Below are 22,166 nucleotides of genomic sequence, written 5' to 3'. Positions count from 1 at the left end.
TGCAATACTACTGCAATGTTAGACTCGGTTCACACTGGGGCGGCACGACTTTGGGGGCGACTCGGCAAGGCGACCTGAAGACAACTTCAGAGGCGACTTGCAAAATGACTTCTGTATAGAAGTCAATGCAAGTCGCCCCCAAAGTTGTACAAGAACCTTTTTCTAAGTCGGAGCGACTTGCGTCGGTTCTATTGAATAGAACGGGACGCGACTTGTCAGGCGGTTGAGTCGGCACTTACTGATGCTTGATGGCCAAACCCTACAGGGAACCATCTCCACCATGAGGGGAAAGTGACAGGGGCTGCCTGATTAGGACACCTGGGCCCAAGCTGGAACCCATGAGTGCAGATTGATATTTTAACCACTTAAGGACCGCCTCCTGTACATATACGTCGGCTGAATGGCACGGCTGGGCACATGTACGTACAGGTAAGTCCTGTACTAGTACCCAGCCGTGGGTCGCGGGCGCGCGCCCGTGGCGCGCTCCCGCGGCGCGCTCCCGCGACCCGGTCCAAAGCTCCGGGAATGGGACCGCGGGTCCCGCGGACCCGATCGCCGGTGGAGTGCGGCGATCGGTCCCCGGAGCTGAAGAACGGGGAGAGCTGTGTGTAAACACGGCTTCCCCGTTCTTCACTGTGGCGGCGCATCGATCGAGTGATCCCTTTTATAGGGAGACACGATCGATGACGTCAGACCTACAGCCACACCCCCCTACAGTTGTAAACACACACTAAGTGAAACGAAAGTCCTACAGCGCCCCCTGTGGTTAACTCCCAAACTGCAACTGTCATTTTCACAATAAACAATGCAATTTAAATGCATTTTTTGCTGTGAAAATGACAATGGTCCCAAAAATGTGTCAAAATTGTCCGAAGTGTCCGCCATAATGTCGCAGTCACGAAAAAAATCGCTGATATAAGTAGTAAAAAAGAAAAAATATATAAAAATGCAATAAAACTATCCCCTATTTTGTAAACGCTATAAATTTTGCGCAAACCAACCGATAAACGCTTATTGCGATTTTTTTACAAAAAATAGGTAGAAGAATATGTATCGGCCTAAACTGAGGAAAAAAAATGTTTTTTTATATATTTTTGGGGGATATTTATTATAGCAAAAAGTAAAAAATATTGAATTTTTTTCAAAATTGTCGCTCTATTTTTGTTTATAGCGCAAAAAATAAAAACCGCAGAGGTGATCAAATACCACCAAAAGAAAGCTCTATTTGTGGGAAAAAAAGGACGCCAATTTTGTTTGGGAGCCACGTCGCACGACCGCGCAATTGTCTGTTAAAGCGACGCAGTGCCGAATTGTAAAAACCCCTTGGGTCATTTAGCAGCATATTGGTCCGGTCCTTAAGTGGTTAAAGGGTTGTCCTGGCTGGACTGACCCTGAAATCTCTTGTTAGAACAGGTGATAGAAGCAAGTAATCACCATCAGTTTGTTTCCAGCTACAACTCTGCAGCCCATCCAACCAAGCTTTGAAATAATGCATCCTGGGAATTTTCTTTTTTGTGAGAAACTTCTTGCTGAGTGTGGAAGAAGTCTTGCAGGATGGATGGGGATTCCTCTCTGGAACGATACTTAGACCAATGTGAAGCTCAGGTAAATTGGATGCCATTGTTTAGAAGTTCATCATCTTATTTATCTCAGTGAATTTTTCTGACTTCTTTAAGCTACAAGGGAGATACATTCTTGTAGTATCAAGCGTTTGTTAATGTGGAAAAAAAAAAACAATAAAACTAAAGCAAACATTATTTTATTACAAGTTATCAAATATTAGATGTGATGGCTGCGTTAGTTTTCTTTTCTAGGCATCCTTGCCTTTATTTTTATCCAGCTAGTAGTAGGCTTTTTTTCCCTTCATAATAGTAATTAGGGGCGGTGCGAATTGTAGCGGCAGTTCCTGCAGCCGCACTCAGCAGGTAGGTGCAGCCACTGGCCCCATTCACTATAAAATGACAGGTCGCGGCAGCTATTCAAGGCTCTTTGCACAGCCAGCGATTAACTGCATTGATCCCCGCTGGATGCGCATTCAGCAGCAATCACCGCAGCTAATTTCTGGCTGTGCAGACACTAGTAAATGGCTGCGGCTGCAGGTAACCTGTCCTTCTAGGAAATGGGGGGGGATGCCCCTACCCTTTGAGAGCCACAACAGAATTCTGATTCCTGACGCTACTTTTCGCACCAACTCTAATCACGAGTGTGAATGTAACCTTCAAGTGTTTTGACAAAACCATTTACCACCGACCTGGGTGCTTAATTTGTTGATCGCATGTGAATCGCACAGGAATGCACAGCGTCTTCCTGTGCGATTCATGGTGTGAACGGGCTCTTATTTGACGTAAAGCATGCCAAAAAAAGAAAGCATGTGTTGCACTGGTGTGTACTGAGTGACAATTGAACCTGCATCTAAACCTGGTGTGTTGCCCTACAAAGCATCACTGCGTGCTATGCTAAAATGTGTGTTTAAATTTTTGCTTTGAGCTGTAGAGCCCCATTCACACCTCTGCGCTTTAATGCAATATGCATGTGTCAGAAGAAGCAATGTTAATGCAGTGACTCAGGTAACGCCATTGCACTTTGAGCAGTTAACGAATGTCCAATCAGCGAAGTAGATTTTCTGAATGCTTTATCTCACGGCCCAACACGATCAACATGAGATAGGAAAGGTTGATGAAGTAAAGAACTTTGCGGTATCATGCTTGAAAAAGAAAAGAGCAGTCCTGTTCTTTGTGGTAGTAGATACAGTTCGTCGCCACTCCAGCCGGAGTGGGCGAAGTGCCCCCGGACAGACCCCCGCCGCGGGCCTGGCAGCCGAAGTGTCACTTTAAGGATTGCTGAGAAGAACAAGTCACTGCCACCGACTTGGCTCTGATTTTAAATAGGATGCCAGATGAGGCCTCTGCCACAGGCTCGATGCTGACAATGGTGAACAGCAGAGCACATCTTCCCAGTTTCTCTTTGGGGTCACGACTGACAGTACTGAGGTTATCTGTCAGTGTCCGGTTACCCAGATCCCCGATGGTTCATTCAAGCCCTTTTGGATCACCTGCCTCCGGGTTCTCCTCAAGCCGATTTCCCCCCCCCCCCCCCCCCCACGAGCGGCATACAGCCTGGGATCTTCTCAGTCACTGGGGCCCCTTTGAAAGCATCAATCACTCCAGGTCAAGAGGGCCCAGAGTATGGAACTCTGCGTTGCGCGCGACCCCAGGCCAGGTAGGCCATAGTGGTGGGGCCCGCTATGTGCGCACACCCTAAAGGTGGGTGCCGCACCTGGAACCCGCGCAGAACAGCTTCCGCCACAGAAATATCCCCTCCCAGCATGCACAGCAAGGCTCAACTCCTCTGATTGGCTGCTGGGAAGAAGCGGCTCCGCCTGGACCTCTCTGGCGCCACCTGCCACCCAGGGATGGTGCCGCATCCCTAGAACGCAGTTAGCACACAGAACAATCCAGATTTGGCGACAGCCAAATTTAACACCATTCAGAATGAGAGCAAATTATCTCTCACGCTCCCACTAACTTTAGCGTAGTGCCTTTACTGAAAGTAAGGGGGCGCTACACTTGTATATCAATCCAATGCATGGGGGGGGGGGGGAGAATAATAATCAACACCAGTGGTTTAGGCCTCATTCACCTACATGTCCCTAATCCTACACCTGTGCAAAGGGCATCTTTCCCCGCACAGGTGTTCCATCCATGTGTAAGAAGTCCCATTCAGGTCTACTGGTGAGGCAACAGCTGCTGGTCCCAATTTGACATTCAGGAGGGTGTATGTCTCTGAACACTCATCATACTGTATTTAATTTTTTTTCCTGTGGCACCCCCTGATGCTTAGGGGTGCCATTTAGAATAAGTAGCACTCCTGCATGACTGCTAAAGGGCGCACATTCCCAACAAGTGGTAATGTGAACCTAGCCTTAGCATATGGAAAGTGGTGTTTTGATACGTTTGATATATTAACCACTTGCCGACCGCCGCATGTATATGTACGTCCACAGAATGGCACGTACAGGCAGGTGGGTGTACATGTACGTCCCTGCCTTTCCGCAGGTAGGGGGTCCGATCGGGACCCCCCCTCTACATGCGGCGGTCGGATTCCAGCGGGGAGCGATCCGGGACGACGACGCGGCTATTCGTTTATAGCCGCTCCGTCGCGATCGCTCCCCTGAGCTGAAGAACGAAAAGACCCGTATGTAAACACGGCTTCCCCGTGCTTCACTGTGGCGGCTGCATCGATCGAGTGATCCCTTTTATAGGGAGACTCGATCGATGACGTCAGTCCTACAGCCACACCCCCCTACAGTTGTAAACACACACCAGGTGAACCCTAACTCCTACAGCGCCCCCTGTGGTTAACTCCCAAACTGCAACTGTAATTTTCACAATAAACAATGCAATTTAAATGTGTCAAAATTGTCCGAAGTGTCCGCCATAATGTCGCAGTCATGAAAAAAATCGCTGATCGCCGCCATTAGTAGTAAAAAAATTTTTTTTATAAAAATGCAATAAAACTATCCCCTATTTTGTAAACGCTATAAATTTTGCGCAAACCAATCGATAAACGCTTATTGCGATTTTTTTTTTTTTTTTTTTTTTACCAAAAATAGGTAGAAGAATACGTATCGGCCTAAACTGAGGGGAAAAAAAATTTATATATGTTTTTGGGGGATATTTATTATAGCAAAATGTAAAAAATATTGAATTTTTTTCAAAATTGTCGCTCTATTTTTGTTTATAGCGCAAAAAATAAAAACCGCAGAGGTGATCAACTACCACCAAAAGAAAGCTCTATTTGCCGGGGAAAAAAGGACGCCAATTTTGTTTGGGAGCCACGTCGCACGACCGCGCAATTGTCTGTTAAAGCAACGCAGTGCCAAATCACAAAACCTGGCCTGGGCATTTAGCAACAAAATGGTCCGGGGCTTAAGTGGTTAAGATCGACCCAGAATGATGTAGTGTATGTATAGTAAAACGCTTGCTCCCCCCTTTTTTATTTTTTTTACTTAAAGGGTTAACACCCCTTTCAGGGTTTTTGCTGAGCTGTTGGAGAGATTTCATTTCACCTCCTGTGCCGGAGACACAACAGGAAGTGAGATAATTTCTGCATAATAAGGGGGCATGTCCCTCACACAGTAGTTGCTGTACAGGTGTCCCAATTGGATTTGGCCTCAACTCCTGTTCTGGTGACCATGATCACCAGGAACAAAAGGGTGACTACCCAACAGAACAATAAACTAATCTAATCCCTATGCTCTATTAGGTGCAATAATAATATGGGCAATACTGTATAATCTGCTCTGACATTTTTATTACGATGAGCAACATGCAGTCCTTTGGTCTGGTAAACGCAAAGCATGATGAGAAAATATGTAACCAGGTGAAACACACGGCAGGGAAGATGCACCTGTGTGCTGTTTCTCCAGGTTTGTGCTGCCACCTAGAGTATTCCAATAGAAAGTGCTCCTTCCTGCCTGCAGGTTCTCCAGCAACCTTTCCTGGAAACTTCTGTCCTGAAATATCAGTACTGTACTTGTCACACACATGTACACTAAAACGCTCTTCTGCATGTCAGTAAAAGCCATAAATTCATGTATTTCTTTATGTATAATGTATTGGATTTCATTTAATTATTCTATTGAAATAAATTGGTGCTTATTTTATTTTCCTTGCGCACGATTGGATAATCTTTGCAAAGCGAAGCTTTTATTTACTGAGCTCTGGAGTAACTGCACTTGCCTTTAGTAAATCGTCCCCTTGGACTGAACTTGCTACCCCCCCCCCCCCTAGGCGTGCGCAAGGGGTGTGCCTGGGCACACCCTAATCCTGGGGTTGGCAACCTGTAAATTGCGATCTACCTGTCGATCGTGGGCAGGTGACAGGTAAACCACAATCTTTCCTTGTTGACCCCCAGAACCTGGATCGGAGAGGCAGCGGAGGATGGAATTTAGTGGAACCGATCTGTATTTTCCTCCTGCAGCAGCTGAAAGTAGGCTTCTCCTCCTCCTCCCTCTTGCTGACATTCAGCTGCCACCGGAGGCAAAAAAAAGGTGATCGGAGGAGAAGAGAACATTTTCTAAGGGTATTCAGGGAGGCCTACTGGTCGCAGCCAGGAGGGCTGATGAGTGAGCACAGTTGGGAGGACTGGGGAGTGTAATGATGTGTATGCCAAGGGCGGATCCAGAGCCTAGTCTCGGGAGGGGCACTGCCAGAAAATAAGGTGTTGCTTACAGAACTCAATTAGGTGTCCCGTGTGTCGGCTGCAATACCGCTAAAAAAAATCAATGATCGCCGCCATTACTAGTAAAAAATATTTAAATATAAATGCCATAAATCTATCCCATAGTTTGTAGACGATTGTCAGGGACTGCAGACGTGGTACAAGAGATGGTCAGAGAATGCAGACATGGTACAAGGGATGGTCAGAGACTGCAGACGTGGTACAAGGGATGGTCAGAGACTGCAGACGTGTGGTACAAGGGATGGTCAGAGACTGCAGACGTGGTACAAGGGATGGTCAGAGACTTCAGACGTGGTACAAGGGATGGTCAGAGACTGCAGACGTGGTACAAGGGATGGTCAGAGACTGCAGACGTGGTACAAGGGATGGTCAGAGACTGCAGACGTGGTACAAGGGATGGTCAGAGACTGCAGACGTGGTACAGGGGATGGTCAGAGACTGCAGACGTGGTACAAGGGATGGTCAGAGACTGCAGACGTGGTACAAGGGATGGTCAGAGACTGCAGACGTGGTACAAGGGATGGTCAGAGACTGCAGACGTGGTACAAGGGATGGTCAGAGACTGCAGACGTGGTACAAGGGATGGTCAGAGACTGCAGACGTGGTACAAGGGATGGTCAGAGACTGCAGACGTGGTACAAGGGATGGTCAGAGACTGCAGACGTGGTACAAGAGATCAATGCAGCCTCATCAGTGCCCATCATTGCAGCCTCACTGTACATATGAATGCAGCCCCACTTTTGTATATGAATGCAGCCCCACTGTGCATGGCACTCACCATGGCATTGCCTCGATCACACACAGCAGGTATCTCCTCTCCCGACGTGTGTCATGGAACAAACAGGAGCTGCAGGTCTGTGTTTGGCAGGGCAGTGTGCTCTAGCAAGGTCCCCCCCTAGACGGGCTTGTGTGATAGACAAAACACTGATTCAATCAGTGTTCCAGCTCCATCTACTATCACACAAGCAGGTCTAGCACAGGCAGCACAGCCAAACACAGACCAAGCTCTCACACACAGCAAGAAATGCCTGGTGTCATACACGCAGGAGAGAGGGGGAGCGCTGCAGTCAGCTACAGCTCAAAGCAGCCTCGGGACAGGCGGCCTACCGGGCTTGGCCAGTACGGCCCTGGTGATAGAGAGAGAGTGAGAGACTCGGCAGCGGCAGCTGCAGGCACCGCAAAGCAGTTTTGTTGGTGTATGCTTTGTTATAATTCAAGTTCAAGTGTTATACCCAGTTCCTTATGTTGGTTAACAGTTTTGGTCATGTGATCTGGGGGTGGGGATCTGTGGTTAGTTCTAAGATGGAGGCTACTGAATAAAGACCAAGCTCATGCTGTCTGCCTATCCTTCATGCTAAATCTTTACAGGGAGGCAGGTCTGAGAGAAATGTAAGATTGCAGTTAAGATGGGTGCAGAACCAGAGGAGGACTGTGGAAAGGGCAGGGGAAAGAGGTTGTTGCAGAACTGGGAGTGTTGGCTAAATGATATAGCTATATGTGCTTTTAGTATCCCTTTTGAGCTCCAGTTTGGGGATGTTGAACACAAATCCTGGAATTGCTGACTGCTGCGTTTAAACCGCTAGCAGGCTTCGGTATTCAGTAAGGATGACCTCCGGCGTGTTTGCAAACCCCACGTGTAGAGCCCGCCAGGAGGTCAGCACTGTGCTGCTCTAATCACAGGCAGTGAGACATTGTCCCGATGCGCGGCTGCAAAGATTGGGGAAATGTCTCACTGCCTGTGACTAGCGCAGTGCCGACTTCCTGGCGAGCTCTGCACGTGGGGTTTGCGAACACGCCGGTGCTCATCATCACTGCTTGAAGCATCTTAAGAGCCTGTTGGTAGCTTGTTTAACCACTTCAATACAGGGCATTTTCACCCCCTTCCTGCCCAGGCCAATTTTCAGTTTGAATGACCATTGCGCAGTAATGCAACACTGTACTCAAATTACATTTTTAGAATTTATTTCCCCACAAATAGAGCTTACTTTTGGTGGTGGTTGATCACCAATTTTTATTTTATTTTTTTCCTCAGTTTAGGCTGATTTGTATAATACATATTTTTGGTAAATAAGCGTATATTGGTTTGCGCAAAATTTATAGCGTCTGCAAAATGGGGGATAGATTTATGGCATTTTTTTTTTATATAGTAAAGGCGGCGATCTGCATGTGTGAATTTTTTTTTCTCGTGACTGTGACATTGCAGCGGACATATGGGACACATTTGACAGTGCTCAGTGCTATAAAAATGCTTTGATTACTGTATAAATGTCATTGGCAGGGAAGGAGTTAACACTAGGGGGCGATCAAGGGGTTAAATGTGTTACTGAGGGAGTGATTCTAATTGTAGGGGGAGGGGACTCACAAGGGGAGTAGACTGATAATTGTTCTAATGTACTGCGAACACACCATCGGTCCCCCCCCCCCCCCCCAGACGCTGGGAAGCTAAGGACGTCATATGACACCCACCCAGGATGGGAGACCCCTCCTGCGGACGTCATTTGACGATGCCTGGGATTGGAAGTGGTTAAAGCGACAGTAAGCCTCTCCGTTAAGATCTATGTTCAACACAGGCGTCAAAGCTGATTCAAGTTTTCTGAATGCCCTACCAATGTTAGAGGCAACAGTGGTAAAGGGGTTGTAAACCCTTGTGTGTGTGTGTTTTTTTTTTTTTTTTTTCCCTTAATGCATCTTATGCATTAAAGCAGATGTGCCATGAAAAAATATTAAAAGCCAGCAGCTACAAATACTGCAGCTGCTGACTTTTAATATCAGTACACTTGCCTGTCCTGGAGTCCAGCGCCGTCCACAGCAGAGGACGAGCGATCGCTCGTCACTCTGCTGCCCCCCCCGCCATCCTCAGTGAGGGAACCAGGAAGTGAAGCGCTCCGGCTTCACTACCCGGTTCCCTACGGCGCGAGTTGCGCTGCACCGCTGATTGGCTCCCGCTGTGCTCTGGGAGCCGAGTGTTCCCAGAGCACAAAGGGGGGAGGACGGGAGGTGACGTTCTGCCCAAGACTGTGTGGTCGGAAGTGGGAACAAATACCTGTCTTTTGACAGGTATCTGCACCCCCCCCCTCCCCCTGAAAGGTGTCAAATGTGACACCGGAGGGGGGGGAGGGTTCCGATCAGCGTGAGTTCCACTTTTGGGTGGAGCTCCGCTTTAAGGTGAAAAAACTTCTCACACAGATAAGTCCGTCCCACCCCCACTGTTTTACTCACCGTACGTTCCCTCGGCTAAGACGCAATGTAAGGCCCCTTTCACATTGAGGAGTTTTTCAGGCGGTACAGCGCTAAAAATAGCGCTGCTATCGCGCCTGAAAAACTCCTTCACTGCAGACTCAATGTGAAAGCCCGAGGGCTTTCACACTGAGGCGATGCGCTGGCGGGAGACAAAAAAATCTCCTGTCAGCAGCATCTTTGGAGCGGTGAGAGGAGCGGCATGTATACCGCTCCTTCACCGCTCCTTCCCATTGAAAACAATGGGAAACCGCGGCAATACCGCCCGCAATGCCCCTCTATAGAGGCGCATTGCGGGCGGTATTAACTCTTTATCGGCCGCTAGCGGGGGTTAATACCGCACCGCTAGCGGCTGATACCCGCGGCAATTCTGGCGGTATAGCGCCGCTATTTTTAGCGGCGTTATACCGCCACCGCAGCTCCCGCCCCAGTCTGAAAGGGGCCTAACTCTGTCTGGGGTTCTCGGCTCTTGATTGATAGCAGCACAGCCATTAGCTCCTGCTGCTGTCAATCAAATCCAGTGACGCAAGGGGCAGGGCCAAGTGCGGTATTCTGTTTGGACGCAAATGCTGGACTCGGGAGCGCGCCCGCAAGGTACCGCCCAGGGAGAGTGCTGCTGGGGGACCACAGAGGATGAGGTTTGAGGGCCACGCTGTGCGAAACAAACTGCACAGTGGAGGCAAGTATGAAATGTATGTTTAAAAACAAGAGGCTTTACAACCCCCTTTTTAAAGCCTGTGTGAACAAGATCTAAAACAGGGCTATGCAATTAGCGGACCTCCAGCTGTTGCAGAACTACAAGTCCCATGAGGCATAGCAAGACTCTGACAGCCACAAACATGAAACCCAGAGACAGAGGCATGATGGGACTTGTAGTTTTGCAACAGCTGGAGGTCCACTAATTGCATATCCCTGATCTAAAAGATAGTAGTTCAAACTCCTTTTAATGTAAATTGTTTTGTCTAGAGTTGTCTTTTGTAATTTTATTGATCCCCCTCTAATATTACTCTTTGTCCTCCACTTAGGATGGCCTTGACTCTACTCCTCAGATGTACACTCCAATGACTCCATATGATGACCTAAATATCCAACCAGTCCCTGAAACTTCCTATAGATCTGATCTGGACCAGTCCAAAGATCTTTCTGCAGATCTGGACCTGAGCTTTCTGCCTGATGACTTATCACCAAATGAAGAAAAGAGCAACCTCTCCGAATTGCAGGATAGTGGAGTTTGCCTGGATGCTTCTGGCCTCTCACAACCGTACACCCCCTGTGAGAACAGAGATGCCTCCCAGGATCCTTACGGCCTTCGCCCCATGCCTATAACTCCCATGACACCCATGACTCCAATGACTCCTGTAGCAGAGTCCTCTGGGATCATTCCGCAGTTACAGTATGTTCTGTGTCCAGATGGTTTGTGTGAAATATAAAGCCAAATAATGGGGTTTGGTATTGTAAGATACTGGACTGTTGGGATCCAGGACAAATGCAATATTAAAAAGCGGATCACTACACAACAATTAATGAACTTGAGTCTTTAAAAGGCAGAATGTCAAGCAATTTGTGACTTTGTTCCAACTTCACTTTCTGCAAGATTGTGCTAGGTCAGTGATGCCAGGCATTGCTGCTAGTGACAACCAGGCAGCTAGTGTATTTAGAAAGTTGGCAAAAGCAGCCCTCGTGTTGCTTTTAAAAAAATAACTTGATTGGTTTGTGTTCTTCATTTTTTTTTTTGTTGTTGGTCATTGTGCCTTCTAACACCACATGATTCCCAGAGCACTGTGGGTAAGCATGCTGTGAATTCTGCTTACTTAAACAGATTTTGGCTTTTGGATTTTTTTTTTTACTGCTCAAGTTATGCAAGTAAATCTGAGAAAGTGTTACTAAACCCAGGAGCCTGCATTCACTCGATCTGGTTTCCCACAGAACACGGAAATAATTTTAGTAAATTAAAAAAAAATGCTAAATAGCTTTTTGTCTTCCAGGACAGCCTCTGGGACAGGAAACGTGTTCACCCAAACACTTAAAGACGGTCCTCCAGGCCTCCTTCAGTTTTTTGTGTTTCCTGCCGGACGGAAAGGGAGCATGTTGGGGTGGGGAGCTCCATGTCTCATGTGGTCAGTCCTCACATCTGGTGTGTTGCTCTGCCGGCATGCTGTGAGAGGGTGCCTGTTCACCAGGTAGTTCCGGGTATGGAGCGGGGAGGACATGCTTGCATCGGAGGCAGGGCTTATGCACGCCAAGCTAAGGCAGTAACGTGGGCTTCTGGTGGAGCTGCATCAGAGGGTGCTGGGAGACAAGGTTCCGGTCCTGTGGGCACAGCGTTCGTCAGGTCAGGAATCTGGGGCCAGTGGAAGACCCAGTAGAGGCTGTGGCGCACACCAGGGAGCTATGGAGGTCACTTCACCATCCTAAGCAGTAGATTCCAGTTCCTCAGGCACCAGCACCTCCCGCACCAGCACCTCCCAAGTAAGAGTTGTGAGGGGTGGCCTCCTAAAAGCAGAGGCGTTGCTAGGGGGTCCGCACCCGGGTGACACCCGCTAGAGGGGTGACACCATCCCGACATTGAGGATTTTTTTTTTTTGCTGACATGTGGGGGGGCACACTGGGGGATGTCAGGCCGGCTCCCCCCCCCGTGACTGCAGCAATGACCGCGCTGAGCGCCGCGGTACAAGAGGGGGCGTTTGCGGGGTGGCATCATCCATCCCCTTTCACAGCCACGGGCTGTTAACGGTGCTCGGCACACAGGCACAGTCGAGTGAAGCCACTGCCGCCTCCCCCTCCTCTCTGTTTGTGTATACAGAGGGGGAGGGGTCGAGGGGACCTTCTGTCCATGTGCCGTGACCGTACTGAATGGGGAGGCGGGGTGTTTGCACCTGGGGAGGATTTCACTGAGGGGGGGGGTGTTTGCACTGAGGGCGGTTTGTACTGAAGGGGGGGGGTTTCACTGAGGGGGGGTTTCACTAAGGGGGGGTGTCTGCACTGAGGGGGTGTCTGCACTGAAGGGGGTCTGTGTAACATGCAGGGGTCCAGAGGTACAGGCGGCTGTGTAATGTAAAAGGGGTGTATTGATGCAGGGTGCTGTGTAATGTAAACGGGTCCAGAGGTGCAGGGGGCTATGTGATGTAAAGGGGTCCAGTGATGCAGGGTGCTGTGTAATGTAAAGGGGTTCAGAGGGCTGTGTAGTGTAAAAGGGTCCAGAGGTGCAGGGAGCTGTGTAATGTAAAAGGGGTCCAGAGGTGCAGGGAGATGTGTAATGTAAAAGGGATGCAGGGTATTGTGTAATTTTAAAGGGGTCCAGTGATGCAGGGGGCTATGTGATGTAAAGGGGTCCAGAGGTGCAGGGAGCTGTGTAATGTAAAAGGGTCCAGATGTGCAGGGTGCTGTGTAATGTAAAAGGGTCCAGATGTGCAGGGTGCTGTGTAATGTAAAAGGGTCCAGAGGTGCAGGGTGCTGTGTAATGTAAAAGGGGTCCAGAGGTGCAGGGTGCTGTGTAATGTAAAAGGGGTCCAGAGGTGCAGGGTGCTGTGTAATGTAAAAGGGGTCCAGAGGTGCAGTTGTGGAGAGGGGGGTACACAGTAACAAATAGATATTGAAGGATACAGAGGTATGGCGGAGGCACAGTGGGGTGTTTTTACATTTTAACGTGGGGGGTGACAGATATTGGATCCGCCCCGGGTGCCAAATGCTCTAGGTACGCTCCTGAGATGTGAATTCCGGTCCTTGAGAAAGAGAGGTGGGGGGAGGGGACAAAGAAAAATGGAGAGAAAGAAGAAGGGATAGAACGAACAAGAAAGATGGATAGGGAGAGAGAGAAAAGGGGAAGAAAGGAGAACAGAGAGCAAACAGTAGGGTAAAAAATATTTGGAAACGGTTATGGGGGGGGGGGGGGTGACACCATATTTTACCGCACCAGGTGACACCAACCCTAGTGACACCACTGCCTAGAAGATGTGTCATATGTGCAGGAAAGTTGAGCACCTTTTGGGGCATTGGTAGTTTAGTCAGGGATGATCCTTGCATCCGTTAAGGATGAGATTGCATCCACTTTCCGATCCTTTAAAAAAACTTTTTTTTTTTTTTTGGCTAATCATGCTTACCTTGGTGGAGCTGTTCCCTGGCGTCTCTGCACTGAGAACCGAGCCGCCGATCACTCGGTTCTCACTCCTCCCCGAGCGATTCTGACTGTCGGTCAGTATCGCTTCTGCTCTTTGGAGCGCTGTGCAGTGGAGGGGCGGGGAATAGCTGTCTCGGCGACTCACTGAGACTGCCATCAATCAAGGCAGCTGGCGATCCACACTTGGATGTCGGGATGACGCGCTGCCTCGAATGATGGCAATGACGTCAGTGGAGAGCGGTACGGTGGATAGTTTGCAGGGTCCCCCTACAGCCCTATGCAGGGCTGCCAGTATGCCTTCTCTGGTAGGACGATGGTGAGGATAGAGAAGGGGAACCCAGGTAGCTGGCCTCCTGTCGGGTAGACTTTGGGTCTGATTTAGAGGGAGAAGAGGATTCCCCCAGGGGGTCCCGGTACAGGTTGTTGGTGGACGATGTTGGGGGACTTGCTCAAAGCGATTTATGGCACTTTGAAAACTAGAGGATTATATAGGAGTATCAGCAGTACATAGCAGGCTTCTGACTTCTATATGAGTGTCTGGTTAAAGCTTTTAGGAGGAGTTCATTTTCCCACAATTGTCCTATGAGAATACAGGACCCCTGACCCTCTGTCTGGACAGTGCTGATTGGCCTTCTGCTGATCAAATGCAATCTCAAATGCAATCTCCCAAGAAAGAAAAAACTCTCTAGAACTGCACACCAAGCTGAGCATGTGCAGCTTGTCCTATAGCTCTGTAAATACCAGGAGATATATTGGAGACAGGTGAAGGAGAGGATCAGAGAAGACAGGATCAAACAGCCTTTTTACACAATGCAGAGGATTAACCCCTTTAGGTTCCACAGTGAGTATAACCAGCATGCTTTACTGCATATTGAGACTGATTTTACTGTTGCGGGTTTAGTAACACTTTAATAATTGTAGCACCCTTCTCCTAAACGGGGTTGCTAGTAAATTTAGTTGTGCTAGGTGGTAACTAGCCTGGCTAATTTGTAGTCTTAATCAACTGGTTCTTCTTCTAAGCTTGAGTTTGTCATCTCTCTTCTGTGGCACTGTTGCCTTTGGTATTAGGATGATAGATTAGTACATTCAGGTTATGAGTAGATATGTTGTCTTAGCCAATCAGCAGGAGTTTTCTTTGGCCGTTGAGCATGTTGGGATAGTCTATTTGGAAGGAGTCAGATGATCAGGCTTCTTTTCCCCTAGGTTGCAGCCTGGGTGGGGGTGTGGAGCAGCAGCTGAGGTGTAGTCCTGAGAATGTGTAGAGCCTCGGCCCAAGGGGGGCCTGATAGTTGCTGGAAGGGCAATCAATTGCCAGAGGGATGACCACTCCTGTTGACAGAGGCAAGCATAGAAGTAATGGAGTACCAGCGCAGACTCTTCACTAGACGGGAAGATGAAATAAGTTGGAAAGCTTCAGTAGAGACTCATGCAAGAATACAGCAGGTAGCTGTAAGTAAAGCTGTACGATAAGGACAGCGGGTAGCTGTGAGTCAAGCCTGAGGGATCCAGCGGGTAGCTGTGAGTCAAGCCTGAGGGATCCAGCGGGTAGCTGGGAGCTAAGCTTGAGGATACTGTGAGTGAAGTTGTTGCCATAGATGACAGGAGTTGCTACAAGTTACAGATCACTGCATTCAGCTTAACCACTTCGGCCCCGGTCATGAGACATTGTAGAAAAAAGTGCAGCGCCAAAGAACCGAGGTCCCCCTAGGTAGGGGATCCCCAAGTAGTATATACATTGTACCCAAATAAATTTGACTCTTTCCCTAGCCGTCTTTCAGGACAGCCAACTTGGAGAGATCCCGGCTCCTCCCCTCTCAGGAAACACCGCCTTTAACCAGGATTTAAGTGATTTAAGATTTGCCTGTACGAGCCCTTCTGCCGACGTACATCTGTGTGCACTGGTTGGCAAGCGGTTAAAGGCCCTTTTCTGTATTGCTGTCTGCGGGGTCTGCCAAGTTGCTATTGCATTTGCCTAAGGGTGTCCTGTGCCATAATCCTCTCTCTCCTGTTCCTGTTGAGAGAAAAACTTTTTTCATTTTAAAAGTGACTGGCACCCAGCTTTGCATTTTGCTAAACTTACCATGCCTAGTAACCTGCATCCTGAGGAGGAAAGGCAGCCCTTCTGGCCTCTGGGGGTCACCACCAGGCCCTTGGAGGTAGGGGAGACTGCTACAAAATAAATAAAGGCCTATAGCTCCACCTACTGGTACAAAATTAGATTATATATATATATATATAGTGTAAATGGATTACATTGGAAATGTGATGGTCTGTTAAAGATTTAATATTGTATATGCAGTCTGTAGACTAAACACAATCTGAGTGTATAGCCAGCTTTAATCTGACCCTCGTCTCTACCTCTGGGGCAATGATCCATCTACGCTATTTACTAATGCAGATCTATCTACCACCATGTCAGCCATGTGCCTGAGCAGCCAATAACCAAACACCAGTGTTGATGTGTGGGCAAATGGGGAGAAGATTAATATCTGATACTTTCATCTGCTCCTGGTGATATAATACAAATTGTAGTCTTGGTTTCATAACACTTTAAAATCTGTTTAAAAAATGGAGTTCATATACCATTACCACAGACCCAAACATACCTGCCCTCTTCTTCCAGGAATATTGTGTCCACTGTGAATTTAGCTTGCAGGTTAGACTTGAAGAAAATTGCCCTCCATGCCAGAAATGCAGAATACAACCCAAAGGTGAGATTGCATGCAAAATTACTTTACCATATAGAATGTTAATTTACAAATACTAAGCCCTTTTATATCTTGACCCTAGAGATTTGCGGCGGTTATAATGAGGATTCGGGAGCCACGAACAACAGCACTTATATTCAGCTCTGGGAAAATGGTCTGCACTGGGGCAAAGAGGTAACATTGCATTTTTAGTCCAATTCCCATTGTCATAGAAGAAATAAGACCTTTACTAGCCTACACAGAGTATAGCATATGTGGAGAATTGGGCAAAATACTACCTAGCTTGTACTAGAAGAAATGTCGATACTTTAGGCCCACAGCAAATAGAAGATGGTCTTAAAATTGACACCCTGAACCAACTATTCAGATTTGTCTTCAGCTCACCTTTACTTGGGTTGTGATTGGCTCTGAGCAGCTGATGCACTCAGCGTTCATTTACTATAGAGTGCCCTAAGTCGGCACAGCCTGTGTTTTCCAGGTGCCCTGAGATCACTTGTCACTATCTAAGCTACACGGTATTTGTTTTAACCAATTTGAAGACCAGGCCTTTTCCCGACACCGTTTATTTACAAGTTATAATCAGTATGTTTTTTGCTAGAAAATTTGTTGGCTCCAATAATTTATTTTATTTCATTGCTGTCACAAGGAATGTAAACATCCTTGTGACAGCAATAAGCATGTGACATGTACTCTTTATGGAGAGATCTCACCCCCCCCCCCCCAGATCCCTCCTTTGCCTTTTTAAGATGGTTCTAAAAGGTGTGTGTGTGTGTGTGTGTGTGTGTGTGTGTGTGTTTCTGAATACATTCAGATAAAAAAAAAAAAATTGTAGTGTGCAGCAACCCCCTTAATACTTGAGCCCTATCTCGACCCAGCAATTTTGCACAGAGAGCCTTGGCTGCCAGGAACAATCCCTCCTGATTGGCTCACTGAATTCGATTGCGTCTCAACCAATGAGGGAAGAGGGGGCAGGGGCGAGCCGTGGCTCTGTCTTAATGGACACACAGAGCCTCGGATCGGGTACCCCCCATAGCAAGCTGCTTGCTGTGGGGGCACTCGGCAGGAGGAAGGGACCAGGAGCACCGGTGAGGGACCAAAGAAGTGGCAGGGGGGGGAAGGGGAGGAGTCTGGGCTGCTTTGTGCAAAACCACTGCACAGAGAAGGTAAGAATGACAAAAAAATGTTTTTTACTTTAATATCCCTTTTTACCAAGATCAGTGTGATGAAAGGCTATTCACTTTTAAAAATGTTGCCGTTTTCATCCAGGTAAAAGTGATGTCCGGTCATTGCTTCCAGGTTACTACTACATCAGAGCCATACCAAGCTAATCTGTCCAGTTTGGCTCTGTGATCACCCGGCGGAAACGCCGACTGATCAATCGGTACTCACAGTAGGAAAGAAGGTCCCTATAAAGCTGTGGGAGGGTGGAGAAACGTCCCCTCCTGTTGCTTGTAAAAGCAATCAAGCAGCTAGTTAGCCGCAAGAATTTGCTTTTTACAAGAGCCAACCACCGGCCCTATAATTAAAAAATGACTGGGATGCCTACAGCTGCCCAGGTATGTCGCTGGTCCGTAAGTGGTTTTTAAAGTGCATCTATAACAAATAATGTTGTGGAGAGAACTAAAAGTTGAAGCCCCTGTCAGGTTTTCTATCTGCAGGCCCATTGTAGTCATTTAACCTTACTTTCTGTTCTTGTTTACCAGACAAAGTGAGGCAACATCTGCAACAGGAAAAGACAGTAAAAAGTTGGTGGCAGGTTCTAACATTCACCCTACTGTGCTTGAAGTATTTTGTTTTTAAAGTAATAAACCATGTTATTGCACAGAGTAGCTCCCCCCTGCTGGCACTCGGATTCCCTTCTGTGTTTGCCCCCATAAGCTAATTCCTAGGGGCATACCTGCAGACGTGCTCCTTGAGCTGGACCCTGTGTCCATAAGTTCAGCCCTAGCTCCCACCTCACAGTATATAAATGATGGCAACAGGAACCAATAGCCCAAACAAGTTACAGTAAACCTGTAGTTCTCCTTCAAAAGATGAAGCTTCTTTTGCAAGGTATGCTTGTAATCTCATTTTAAAGTGGGCTTAAACTCCCATCTATGATTTTTACATATAGGTAAGGCTTACCTATAGGTACAGTAAACCTCTCCTTAACCTACACTGTTTGGGAGATATTTACTTTAGATGCAGCCGGTAATGTCACTGGCGCATGCAGTCTGAAGGAACGGCATACCCCTGCCATTCTTTGGAGCCATGCCGTAAAACGGCAACTCCGGCACGTATGCACAGGAGTGACGTCATCGCCAGTTCGGCTGTTCATATCACGAAACCCGCAAGGAAGACAAGTTGCAGATGGAAGCGCCTTCAGCACAGAACTGAAATGTGAAGGTGCTTTTTCAGTTGTAGAATACCTTAGCTGAATAAATTAAGAAAGGCTTGTTTACCATGTGGTATGTTTTTTTTTTTTTTCCTTTAACGAAATTTGAGTTTTCTTTCAAATAAACCAGCAAAGTAGCATTATTCAGTAGGTTTAATTGTTTGATAGTGAAGAGCAGTCGCGGCTGGCAGCAAGAAAGTACGCTCGAGTTGTACAGAAGCTGGGATTCCCTGCCAAATTCCTCGACTTTAAAATTCAGAATATGGTTGGAAGCTGTGACGTGAGGTTCCCCATACGGCTTGAAGGACTTGTTCTTACCCACCAGCAATTCAGCAGGTACAATTGGCTTTCTAGGTTCCAAGGGCAGAGATATGTTTTGAAGTCCAGTCTTCGTTTAGATCTAATACAACAAAGAGTGTCCTCCTTGTTCCAGTTAGTAATGTGAAGTATCCCACTGAACTCATCCAAGTTACTGTAATAAACTTTAAAAAGGCAAAGACTGTAATTTCTGAATACAAAAATTTGTAGTTGCTGGTTACCTGGCTGCTGCACTAGTCTTGTCGCATGTAGTAGATGTATTAAATATTCTAGAAATGTTAAATATTTTAAGAAAGGTTTGCAATGCTGTGTACTAATTTGCTTTAATGAATATTTAAAGGTTCTCTAGTTCATCTGCAAAATGTTGTATGCTTCCAGTTATGAACCAGAATTGTTTCCAGGCCTCATTTACAGGATGGTGAAACCAAGAATTGTACTACTCATTTTTGTGTCCGGAAAGGTGGTATTAACTGGTGAGTCTCGTAAGCAATCAAGTAGAAAATACATGTGCATTACATTTCCATAGGACACGGGTGATAACCCTACCATCCTTTTGTAAAAACCCAAAGACTGAGGGAGTGAAAAGAAATGCCATTGTTTAGATGTAAGGAGGCATCGCCTGACATTTAGGAATCGCCTCTTAATACTCTTCTCCGGACCAAGGAAGGGACTTTTAGCTTCAAAACCTTCAGTCTATAGGTGGATAAGGCAAGTCATTACTGTAGCATACGTGAGCTCAGGCATGCCTGCACCAGCAAAGTTGAAAGCACACTCAACTAGAACCCTAGCCACCTCCTAGGCCAAAAAAAAAGCAGAATCCTCCTGGAAGCAAATTTGTAGCGCAGCCACCTGGTCTAACCAAGACCCCTTTCTGAAACACTATCGAGTGGAGGTTCTTTTGCAGCAAGACCTAGCTTTCGGGCAATGAGTGAGTGAGTAACTTGTATAGCGCTACAAATGCGAACTAAATCACCTCAATGTGATATAGGCAGTGTTGCCACCCTAAGGTAGGCCTGTGGATTACTTTATCTCTCCATTTGTTGTTGTCCTGGAAGGTGAGATGAGGGAACCGACGATTAGACTTGCTGGTAACTGTTTCTACAAACCTTCCAGGATGGCAGGTCTACTTTCCGCCATGTTAAGTGTGGAGGAGAATGTATACATTAGGTGGAAAGCGCCAAAGTGATTAAAGGCCCCTTGTGAATTGGTTGGGAGAATCCCTTTACAACAACTAAGGGACAAGTGGTAAAGATGGGGACTATTTGATTGGGTTTCCTGTAGGGGGGAGCCAATCATGTCTCGTGTTGCTGTCCTGGAAAGTTTGTAGTAACACTGTTAACGGTAAGTCTAACCGTTGGTCTTTCTAATTCTTGAAAAGACTGACAAACTACTTATAGTAGCAGGCAGGGGTCAAGTCATGGGGAAAAACGTGTGGGAACTCTCACCCAAAATCCACTCCCACCAACAACAAAAAATGATACGCTCATATGCATAATTACTAAACCGCATGTATGTTTGTTTTTTTCGATCCACTGTACCTTAGTAATCCTTTTATGGATAGCTTTACGGAGGTCTGCCACGAGTTATCGCGGGAACTTTAAGCAACTAGCGGCAGACCTCCGCAATGTCTCCTGGGAACAATGACAAAAGCTCCCAGGAGACATTGCGGAATCCCCGCACACTACCCGATGAATCCATATACAGGAAGTGGCCAGTAACATAAAGGATTACTAAGGTTCGTCTGCCCCTGACAGTGACTCGAGCTGGGCATCGCCGCTTAATGAAGGATTGGCTCGGGCGGCTCGGCTGTTCTAGTCCTGCAAAGGGAACTGCGTTCCTGCTATGAAAAAAGTGCAGAAAACTCCGTTCCCACGCGTTCCCGCAGGATTTGAGCCCTGGTAGCAGGGTTGAATAGACAGAGGTGGCTGGTGTTATAAGATTACTAGTTTCTAAGCCATAAATGGTCAACTAGAACTCCTAGGCTTTGAGATTTTGCACTCCAAAAAAAATCAGTTTTTGCTTAGTGGAGATGGGATGGGACCTCCTGCAAGGTTTTGTTTCTGCCCATCTCCTATGGTACAATCCCCTTGTTTTCTGTTTTGGTATACGTATCACAGTACAACGTGTGGTGGTGGGGGGTTAATTCTCCCCAAGAGTGGGACCTGACAATGAAAACATGGCATTTCCCTATTCTAGGCAAAATAAAAACCTAGACCTTGACCTATTGTAACTTCTAAGCACCAGACACTCATCAACTGTACACATAGTGGGGGTTTTTGGGTGTTAAAGTGCTACCATGATCATGTAGCGTGAAAAGGTACTGTTCAGTGCTTCTATTATTAAATGGCTAATTCTGATTGTTCTCTTTTTTTGTAGGTGCTAAAGAACGTGCTGAAATCTATGAAGCATTTGAAAATATATATCCAATCCTAAAAAGTTTTAAGAAGCAATAAGTGCCTCATTCAAGGCAATTTTTGTTATCCTATGTTATTTATGTATATAGTTAAAAAAAAAAATGCGTGATTTGTAATGAAATTTCTTACTCTATTTATTTTTGAACTAGAAATCTCACAGCACATGGATTTAATAAAGACAAATATGATCATATGCACAGTCCTATATGTACAGTACTTTCCATTAAAATGTAAATGCATCTAACAACATGAGTAGAGTGACATTGACACAACTGTTTTCTGACAGCCTTTTGACCCCCCCCCCCCCTCCCCTTGCACAAAAAAAAATGTATCCTGTAAAAAATGGGTTAATAGAAAATTCTGAATGCAAAATGCTCCCAGTGTTGGATGCTTGATCCAGTACCGTGGTTCTTTTATACCATCCATACACAAATACAGACCCAAGTTATTTTGGGATAAGCCAGGACCCACATGCACCCCTTTTGAGTAACTTCAGATCAGGCTCATAATGGGTTAATGTAAATTTTACTGAAGAAACGTGGCACAACAGTTCAATATGAACAATGACTTTCTTATCCTAACCATAGTAGTGTGGTGGTCCAGGCATACCTCGGTGAGGCCAGAGTCTATTGCATTTTCCATGGCTGGATATCTTCCAAAAACCCTGGTGCCTTCGCAGTGCCAGACTATTTCAACTCATAGGTAATAGTGGAACCCTCCTGGACCTCAGACTTCCTGCTTTTTATAACACTAGT

At 46.8% G+C, this 22,166-nt stretch overlaps 1 protein-coding gene across 2 annotated transcripts; it reads left to right on the top strand.

Annotated features, from left to right (window-relative positions):
* Positions 1-1,394: 1,394 nt before the first annotated feature.
* Positions 1,395-21,601, top strand: TBPL2 (TATA-box binding protein like 2). 2 transcript variants are annotated; one of them, XR_005744752.1, is made up of 7 exons: positions 1,395-1,605; positions 10,506-10,873; positions 16,221-16,308; positions 16,388-16,479; positions 18,848-19,015; positions 19,338-19,470; positions 21,374-21,462. XR_005744752.1 is itself a non-coding variant. In XM_040332847.1 (7 exons), the coding sequence occupies exons 1-7, from the start codon at positions 1,555-1,557 to the stop codon at positions 21,448-21,450; spliced, it is 939 nt and encodes a 312-aa protein (XP_040188781.1). In that variant the 5' UTR covers positions 1,395-1,554; the 3' UTR covers positions 21,451-21,601. The 2 variants fall into 2 exon arrangements, 1 of the variants encoding a protein (XP_040188781.1); XM_040332847.1 differs by having other exon boundaries at positions 19,376-19,470; positions 21,374-21,601.
* The last annotated feature ends 565 nt before the right edge of the window (positions 21,602-22,166 follow it).

Source organism: Rana temporaria, chromosome 13, assembly GCF_905171775.1.
Source record: "Rana temporaria chromosome 13, aRanTem1.1, whole genome shotgun sequence".
Taxonomy (NCBI): domain Eukaryota; kingdom Metazoa; phylum Chordata; class Amphibia; order Anura; family Ranidae; genus Rana; species Rana temporaria.
The sequence above is the reverse complement of the archived record's forward strand: the minus strand, read 5'-3'. Positions and strand labels throughout refer to the sequence as shown.

Coding starts and splice junctions, on each gene's coding strand:
- TBPL2 (XM_040332847.1), top strand. CDS start 1,555: ATGGATGGGGATTCCTCTCTGGAACGATACTTAGACCAATGTGAAGCT. Junction 16,480..18,847: donor GTCTGCACTGGGGCAAAGAG/GTAACATTGCAT, acceptor ATTGTTTGATAG/TGAAGAGCAGTCGCGGCTGG. Junction 19,471..21,373: donor CGGAAAGGTGGTATTAACTG/GTGAGTCTCGTA, acceptor CTTTTTTTGTAG/GTGCTAAAGAACGTGCTGAA.